The 9,695-nt window shown below is 39.4% G+C and overlaps 2 protein-coding genes across 2 annotated transcripts in view; one reads left to right on the top strand and one right to left on the bottom strand.

Moving 5' to 3' along the window:
• The window catches only part of LOC140951745 (Fanconi anemia group J protein homolog), a 65,563-nt gene that overhangs the window by 29,694 nt on the left and 26,174 nt on the right, over window positions 1-9,695 (bottom strand). The gene's annotated exons all lie outside the window — the stretch shown is intronic.
• LOC140952128 (NACHT, LRR and PYD domains-containing protein 5-like) lies at window positions 5,620-9,679 on the top strand. The gene has a single exon (XM_073401553.1). The coding sequence runs from the start codon at window positions 5,766-5,768 to the stop codon at window positions 8,904-8,906; it is 3,141 nt and encodes a 1,046-aa protein (XP_073257654.1). The 5' UTR covers window positions 5,620-5,765; the 3' UTR covers window positions 8,907-9,679.

The raw sequence follows: 9,695 nt of genomic DNA, 5'->3' as shown, positions 1-9,695 counted from the left end.
AGTGATTAATAGAAACAGTTAATGCATCTTGCTCTTGCTACACAAGTTACTGACTTAAGCGAGTACGTGTATTCCTGGTTTTATTTCGTTTGAATTGATCAACTCATACTTTACATGAAATCATAAACACGAAAACACATTTTGCAGGGCTAAAAGTTAAAAGTAGTATTAAAAGTGAAAAGTAATATTGGTGGCAATATTATCAAATGTGAGTACGGACATGACGCTAGTCCCCTTCAAAATATTTGTCAAACTAATTTATGTTTTAACTTAATTAAAAAACCCTCCTCTCAACCAGCTCAATTTTGCAAACCAAAATCTAGTTGTAACAAGAACGCGCTTACAGCGCCATTCAGTCTCGCTTGGAGATTAGATCGAGAAATGAGGAGGCGATTAATTCTACACGAAACAGGATTTACTCGATAAAGTTTTTTTACTTCCTACTTTATCGACGTCGATACTTTTCACTTGCTTCTGAATTGATTTAGTACACGTGTTAGCGACGACCTGAAATACGTTGGCGGTCGCAGGCTATGCGCGTGTATAAATACACGAAAATTCAAGGGCCTCGATTCCAGAGAAATTACATCATTGCCAAAGATCAAAAAAGTGATTTACATGGCACGTCATTTCAATCATCGCCGAAAATAAGTCGCATGCTCATCATATAGCCATATGTATACAATGAAAGTTTACAACACCCGACCATCGCAGTTTTCATTTTGCTAATTAAAATTCGTATTTTTTTCGACCGCTCAGTAGTGTTCACTTGTTTCAAAGTAATCAACGCTTTCAAGCGATAGAATTCGTGGACCGACATGTTTCGGAAAAGCTCTAAATTTAATCTTTCCAAAGCTTTCTTTGCAAAACATGCCTTGCTTCGATCTCCCATCTTAGTCCCAGTTTCCACGGTCTCCGCAAGGAACGCCTGGCACAATGACCCCTCCATTTGTATATAAAATGCAACGAAAAAGCCCGGGGGGGGGGGGAGGGTACTTCCAGACAAATTGGGTGGGGGTGTGCGGCACGCTTCCTGAAACCCTTACCCTATTTCAGGCCAAAATCTGTGATTTTCAGTTCGGGAGTATGCCAGTTTTGGAAGAAGCGATGACGTCATGATTTCATTGTTCTGCTAAAAATACGCAAAAATGGGAAAAAATAATCGCCAAAAACAAGGGAGCTTTTTTCAAAGCCTGTTCCAGGTCCACTCGTTCAATATCCGGGACTTCAGAGCCAGCAGTGCTGATGAAGAAGCCTTTTCCTTGCTTTTTGAATGTCAAGAGCAGTTTCGTGCCACATTACGGTATTTAAAATCGACAGTTATCAAACAGCGTTCGAAGACGTCGCCGCCATATTGACGGGCATCGAATGTAAGTACATGTCTTTATGTTTAGTTTTCAGTATCTTGCCGAATTTTTACGAAATCAAGACTAATTTTCCTCAAAACTACAACGTGTAAGGTGTGTTCAGGCAAAGTTTCATCGATGGTAACAACCTAGTAAAAATGGTAACCACGTATTGAAAATTGCCAACGGACAGGAAGGGTTACTATATTGATGGTTATGCCTCAGTCTGTCCATGTATTTTTAGTTATAAGCGATCAAGTCTGTTTTTGGTTGTGTTCACCGGCAATGTATGCGACTCTGATCTAGAAATCACTTTATTGATCCAGATCATGTGAGTGGAATGAGTTTTAAATCAGTGTGAGTAGGTTCTTATATTGATTTCTTATATTTTCATCAGGATGTTCGTCCAAAATGTAGACAAACATGTGGACATATTACAAACATGTTGTCGCGTTTGTGCCAAAAAGCTGGGAAAAGGAACGAGGAAGACATGCAAATGTTTAATATCTTCAGAACGACATATTTGTGCTCTGAGGGCAAAATGTTGCTTTAGATTCGCCTCATGTTACTCTGTAATAAAAAATTTAATGTCCAAATTCAACCATACCTCAGTAAAATCAAACATGTGTTTTTGTTTCTTTTTTAGTGTGGTCACAGGCTTACCTACCACCACAAAAGCCCCTCCTCCCTCTCAAAAATGGGTAAGAGGGAAACAGGTTGGAGGGGGGGCTTATATACCTTGTGAGTGGAAGCTCACACTCAATGACCATTCAACCATAGAAGAGACTGTGGCCCTTATTCAAGGGGCTTTAAAGGAGATAGATGAGGAAGGAGTCATGGAAGGAGAGGCTTGTGAAGATTTTCTCCACATAATGTTCAATCCCTTGCGTCAAATATTGTTTATACTTTACAAATGCCAAATACATAATATGTTCAGTCCCTGTGCTGTGCAAAGGTCAATCTGAAACAGGAAAAATGCCACACTCTCCCCCATCAATCCCTGTGCATGAGCAATAAGCCCACATTTTATGTCATAATATTAAATATGTTTTTATTTGAATAAATCCTAAATTATTGAGATTGTCTCGATGAAAAAGCATCTATATTAATGTATCGTCTTCAACAAATCATCCTCCCTAATAAATAATACATGAGAGACATCTCACAAGATAACTATTGAAAACATATGTCAGCTGCTACTGTCTTCATTATATCAATTAAGCTTTGGTTTTTGGTTTTCATGTCCAAGAAGGTGTTGAAAAAACAAGATTTTGAGATATAAGAGTGTGTATAATATGCGAGCCAGCGATCCATGGCAGCGAGTCATGCAGGTCAGATACGACTCATTGAAAATAATACATAAAAATCAAAAACAGTAATCTGGTAATACTGAAAGAATTAACTGAAAGCTAGCCATGGTAAATAAGTGTTTAACCCTAAACAGCACTTAATCATAACCCTAACCCCAACCTAAACCCTAATCAGTAAAAAGAATGCTTAACTGTTATCTGTAAAAAATTGGCAGTTTTTACTTGTTTTTACTTTATTTTTGCTGATGGTCTGCGAGACTTGCATAGCTCCCTTGCTCATAGTTTATGTCAGGACCAGAAATAAAATGTTTATTTACAAAAAACAAAATGTAACAATAAAATTAATAACTTTTATAATTGTATCTTTACTCTGATGTGTGAGCTTTGTTTTCTTGAAAGTGCTGTTCAATAGAACCATGGAGAACTATGAAAAAGAACTTTGGAAAACTTATGTTGTGTCCATGCCAAGTGCAGCAATCATTATTATTTTGGGCCAAACCTTGTCTAATAGAATTGTTTGAGGGTCCCTACGGAGAAGACTTGGAGAAAAGTGCTCCTCAAAGTTACAATGCCTTTGGTTTGAAGGCAACCCCAGAGTTGAAAACAATAATGTAGTATTATTCGGATATACATCAAATCCCATATAAGAGGATATTTTATAACAACCCATAACCCTGTTGATATCTGACCTCTGGTCAAATCCGGTGGACTACAAGACTATAGTATCCCATTTTAATCAATATATCCAAAAACCACAGGCATTCTTAGTTTTCCAATATGTATATTAAATTCTAAAGAGTTTTTCGCATTTGTTAAGCTTGAGCAAATAATCAGTGAACTTCAGACAGTGGAATAATTGAAAGCAGTGGGTTTTTTTGAAGCGGGACAAAGAAAAAATGGTCAGGGATGATAAGCAAGATTTTCACTTTGTGTGTTTTCAAGAAGAAAACGCGGACACAATACCCTCAGAAATCCCCTTGTAAACCTGTTGTATACCTGGACGGAACCGCTTCAGGACATACACCAACAGAACGTCATATTCGAAAAAAACAGATATTTTACTCACAAATGACTCGCTTGCACCAAAACAATAACCTGAATTAAAGCCGTCTTCTTCTCCGGCCAGTCGCTCACTCCCCGAGAGGGAAACAGAAGCAACGGGAAAAATTACTGTAAAACTTACTCTTTGCAAACATAAGGAAATAAATTATAGAACAACTCACTTTTTTAGTTGTTTCCAAAGCATTCTTTTTTCTTATGATATAAAAAATTAATGAAAGAAATAGGCACAAACTTGCTAGCGTGCTTACCTATTTTCGATGTACTGATTACATACGCAGTGAGTACGAAGTGCCTACAAAGCGCGCAATAATATAAGCGAAGAACTATAGCGCAAGAATGGTTACTCCTTGTCCTCAAGGTATTTCCCAATTCATAGTAAGGAGAAGACAAAAAAAAGACTCGATGAAACAAGAATAAACGAGCTAGAATTTCTGTCAATACTCTTTCCTCTCGCTTGTCCGCCATTTTGTATGTTTTGAAAATGGCCATCGCCATGGTGATCATGTTATGGTTGGTGACGTAGACTATTGTTTTCGCTTCTTCCAAAACTGGCATACTCCCGAACTGATTTTCCCAACCCTATTTCAGATCTGATCATAAATTTGATACCCTATTTCAGACCTGAAGCCCTAAAGCCCGGCGCGAGACCCGGGAGCGCGTGACAAACCGTTACGGCACGTACACGGTTGGCGTAAACATTAAATGGGAAATGGTCTTATCGCCAAATGATGAAGAAGTAGCTTCTTCTAAAAAACATACCCAATTCAAGAATAGAGTGCACAAACCATACCCTATTTCAGACCAAAATGGTCAAAATTGATATCCTATTTCAGACCAAAACGGCTAAAGAAACAGACCCTTTGGCGCCTCACATACTTATATAGTCTATATATGGGACTACCCCCCCGCCCCCCCCCCCGGGGGGGGGCGAAAAACGCTTTACCGATTATTAGTCTCGCTGCTTACGCAAGCGAGACGAATGAATCCATTTAATTTGCTTAAAAAGCAACAGAAAAAAAAAACCTCGTACAATTATTCATTTTCACCGACCTATAGTTTATAAAGATATCTTATCGCTAACGCATTAATTAATAAGGGCAGCTTTGGTTACTACGTATTTAGTATTTTTGTGCCTTAAACCCCGTATTAATTAAGCGATTTCCCCCAAAGATAGTTATTGCTAATTTTAGCAGTGCAAGTTTCTAAATATTACTCATGCTAAGTAAGCGTGGATGGTAATATAATACGCCTCCTCTAGATCTGATCTATTTTTACTTTACGGCCATTTATCATGAAGTTGTTTTTCGCGCTGTCTTTCGCACAAAACCAACTCAATCCGAAACATTTTATTGCCTGATAACTCTCCTTTAATTATTCCTGTCGCTATCATGAGCAAAAGTGCTCTAATTTCACCTGCGGATATTCTGTTCTCCAGCACAAGTACTCTAATTTCACGTCAAGACAAACAGTTGTCGATAACCCTTTAAACAAATATCAGGGGCACCCAACGTCAATTTTCGCAAAATATCTGTTCGGAAGACGATTTGAGATCTAGAATTTTCGGAACATTTGTTAAAAAATTTCTTGCTTGTCTGCCTCTCTTAGGATTTTCGAACATCTAAAAAATGGTATTATTGCCCATTTTTTAACGGATTTTTAACGTAAAAAGGTCACCTAGAATTTTCGGAAGCCTTTTTTGTGGCTGAAATTTTCGAAAAGGTAAGTTTTGATCGCTATAATTCTCGGATCACAAGACTTTCAGCTAGGAAATCCGAACAGATGAAAAAATTTTTAGGGGATAAAAATATGCCTATATCTACCTTTTAAATACTAAAATACTTTAACAATGCTACGTTTTAGTGGTTTTGAACTATATTCTCGTTGGGTGCCCACAAAATATGCAAATAGGTAAAAAATAATCGATTTGCCATCATTAACCCAATATTCATGAATATTTTTCCATCGTTGTTCTCATGTCAAGAGAAACAGCTGCAGCGAAGCGACTTGCCATTTGATCACTGAAACCCTGTCGTTCGCTTTAAAGAAAATGGAAGGAGTAAAACAGCTTTTGACTCCAACCCGCTTTAGCGTATTTGGCTACACTATAATTGTACTTTTTGCTTCGACTGGAATCGCTTTCATTGGAATAACAAGCAAGTTACGAATCAGCGAAAGAAGGAAATTTCTATGCGAAAAAAACGACGGTTTGTCTGACAAGAATTTTTATCAGGCGCAGTGTTTTGAAAAGTACGAACGACAATACAATTCTCCTCTACCTCTCTACGGATCTGTTCTTTCGAGTTTCTCGGTTGTTCTTATTGTTTGCTTTATTTACTCTTGGTGCTGTGTTAAGTGTTGGATCGACAAACTAGAAGCGGTGTTAACACCAGACGCGGAAAATCCACGTCCAAGACCAAGAGTCAAATCTCGTCGAATCTTCAGTTTTTACTTCCTTCATCTTGCAGCACGTCTGGTACTGGGGATTGCGCTAACAGCAGTACAAAAATTTATAATGCATCCATCTGGATTTCCTGTAGGATTCACTTGTGTTTTAAAAGCAACTCAACCAGGGAATGTGACGGGAAATGAGAGGCAGGCTCTATGTCACAATCTAGTCGCCTCTGAAAAGAACACCTGCTTAGCAGCAGTATGGATACTGCAATCAGTTTTTGCGTTTCTCGTACTTGGAGAAATGCTTTACCTCGCATTGAGAGGTTTAAAACGTCCAGCCTTCACCTTTGACTCAGAATTCTGTGTAAAGTACTTCTTCCACAAAAGCGCAACTGCCGTGACATCGGGTGGGTTAAGAGAACGCATGAAAAAACGAATTTTACAACAAACAGAGCTTCTAGAACCACTAATCCACTGTAACGATGAAAACGACGGCGAAGGAAGGATTTACTTAGACGACATTTTTCTCGATGTAGTCATCTACACTGGAAGGGCAAAGGAAGAGTTTTTGAAGCAGTGCGAAAGACACCTAATATATGACTTCTATTTGAAGCCTGAAAGTCAGCGAGGATCAGTTGTGGTAAACACGCGCGCGGAGTTATTTCTTCCCAACGTGGACGCTCAAAACCCGCGAAAAATCCTCGTCGTTGGTCGACCAGGAATCGGAAAATCCTTGCTGTGCGAGAGACTATTACGTGACTGGAGTAAAGGAGAACTCTTTTACGACAAGAAGAGGCAATTTAAGTATGCTTTCTTGTTTCCATTTCGATCGTTTTTCGCAAAGTCAGATGAGAAGATCTGCCTTCGGAAATTACTCAGTCGAGCTAGCAATCTCGATGGAGATCTGGATGATCACGTTTATCAAGAAATGTTAGATCACCCCGAGAAGATTCTACTTGTATTTGACGGCTTGGATGAGTTCAAAGACCACAAAAGCTGCACCGTGAACGACGCATCGCGATACGGGAACAGCTCCTTAGAGGAAATGCCTGCTTCTGCCTTGTACCTGAAATTGTTGCAGGAACGGCTTTTACCTGGAGCTACGGTGCTCACCACTAGCAGACCAACCGTTCTTGAAAGTCTAGGAATCTCGTTATTTGAGCGGACTGTGGAGATTGTGGGCTTTACAGAAGAAAGGGTTCGCTCTTATGTTCAGAACTACTGCAAGCACGACCAAAACAACATGTCAGCGACAAGAATGTGGGAACACATCCAACATAATTTGACCCTGTTGTCTCTGTGCTATATTCCCGTGAATTGCCGCATAGTTTGCTTCCTTCTGAAGGAGCTAATCAAGCTAAGCTATCAGAACAGCATAGCTTTACCTACAAAACTCACAGAAATTTACCAAGGAGCATTAAGACTCCTTATTTTCAAGCATCACCCAGAGTATCGTGAAAAACCATTTCTGGGAAATGAAAGTTTTTCAGAGTCAGTGGAAAAACACTTGAGCGATCTGGGAATGCTGGCAATGAAAGGAATAACAGAAGGGCGAATGATATTTGGATCAGATGAAGTAGGCGAGATGAAAAATTGCGGTTTGCTTACGCAAATGCCAGACTGCAGACTGTCTCTTGTCGAGTTCAAACAATGCTTTTGCTTCACTCATCTAACTCTACAGGAGTTTCTTGCCGCACGAGAAATAGCGAAAATGGATCCTCATAAACTCTCCGAGTTCATTGCAACTAATGCTGAAGATCCAAAATGGCACTTGGTTATTCAGTTTGTCGCAGGGCTACTGCATGGTCAACAAAATGAAGCAACTAACAGCATCGTAAGCCGACTTCAGGAAACATTGCTTTCTACGTCTTTCAACAGAAAGAAGGCTTTGCTGATGATGAAGTGTTTATACGAGTACAACGATGAAGATACAGTGAAGAGAGCGGCGTTTGAACTACAAAGAAAGAACAATTTTGAAAAGACGATTCGCCTATTTGACAGTCAAATCACACCTACCGATTGCGCCGCGATCGTGTATTTTTTAAAACACATTGACTCTATAGACTACACACTTGACTTGTGCAGCAATTTTATAGGGGATGGTGGATGTAAAGAGCTTGCAAAGTTGCTATCGGAAGGAGGTCCGGTAACACTACATGTTCCGGAAAACAAGATCACGGATCAGGGTTTAAATGCCCTTGCACAGGCCATTACATCGGACAGGTGCAAACTAAAGGAGTTAAACATCATACTGAACGACTTACTGAGTCCTGAAGGGCTTTCCAATCTCTGGGAATCATTTAAGAACAGAAACTGTAAAGTCATTCGCTTGCGTCTTGGAGGAGACCAGGTAACAGACAAAGTTATATCGCAGTTGTGCGATACAATGGAGAACGTGAACTGCAAACTGACTAAACTGAGTATTTTAAGCAAGGAAGTAGCTACTGACACTGTTTTACTGCGTCTGTGTAAAACGCTCAAACACCCAAATTGTCAATTGACTAGTGTTATTATCTACTGTAACGGAATGACCAATGAAGGTGTTCATCACATCTGTGATGCACTAGAGAATCAGCATTGTAAACTCACTGATTTACAGCTTGTCAGTAACCGTTTGACTGCAGTAGTGGTGCCTCTACTTTGTAAGGCTATACGTCACAACAACTGCAAACTCAGTAGTCTGAAAGTTACATCTTGGAATATTAAGCGGGACAGGGGAGGCAAAGATCTGCAGGACGCCATAGCAGAAAAATGCCGAACTCGGAGCAGCAATCAGTTGACGAGTGCCGGAACATAATTTCTCTCCTGTTTGGCAACGGAAAAGACCTCGACAGGTCTTAAGACTTAAATTTAGTATCAAGGCTGAAACAAAAGAATATTTCTAAAAGTGACAATTGTACAGTGCAGAAATGATCTTAACATCGTTTGGTGTTACACACTCTTCTGAGGCAATAGGCGGCTTTACATGAATTATTTCGCTCTTCTCGCCAATGTTGAGCGCGAAATCATATTACTATGGCAAAATACCATCTGTATGTCATCGCCAGTACTAAAAATGAATTTTCTTTAATTTTACTCTTGACAAACTTGCATTAGAAAAATGCATCGCATCTAAATCAGGCAAACAAAAAGATCACGAAATGGGATTCCCTACAAATATCAACTTTTCGTTTTGGCATCTATTTTTACTTTTCATTTATCAAAGTAACGTAACGCAATGGATAGTACAGCGGTAAGAACAATCTCATCTAACTTGTTCTAAAACTGATGGCCCTACTTCAGTGTTAAAAGCCGTAGTCGCAATCACTTTCGTAATTAAAAATGAATCGGATTTTAATTGTTAGAGTTGGATGTTGTAATTTTAAGCGTACAAGTTACGGCGCATTAAATTGCACTTCGTCGCGCTTATCAGGCGACCATATATGCAGCAATCTGAAGCTGGGGAAGGTGATTCCTTCTCAGGGCAAGGCGAATAAATCAAAAATTCAATACTTTAACTTTTTCTCGAGTAGTGGTTACCCGACTCAGAAAACAGTTCCCAAGTTGGCAGATTACTGGTCTCCCTCGCAGCCGTTTTTGTCTCGTC

Source organism: Porites lutea, chromosome 11 (genome assembly GCF_958299795.1).
Source record: "Porites lutea chromosome 11, jaPorLute2.1, whole genome shotgun sequence".
In the NCBI taxonomy this organism is placed as follows: Eukaryota; Metazoa; Cnidaria; class Anthozoa; order Scleractinia; family Poritidae; genus Porites; species Porites lutea.
Note: the sequence above shows the minus strand (reverse complement) of the source record. Positions and strands in the feature narration are given on the sequence as shown.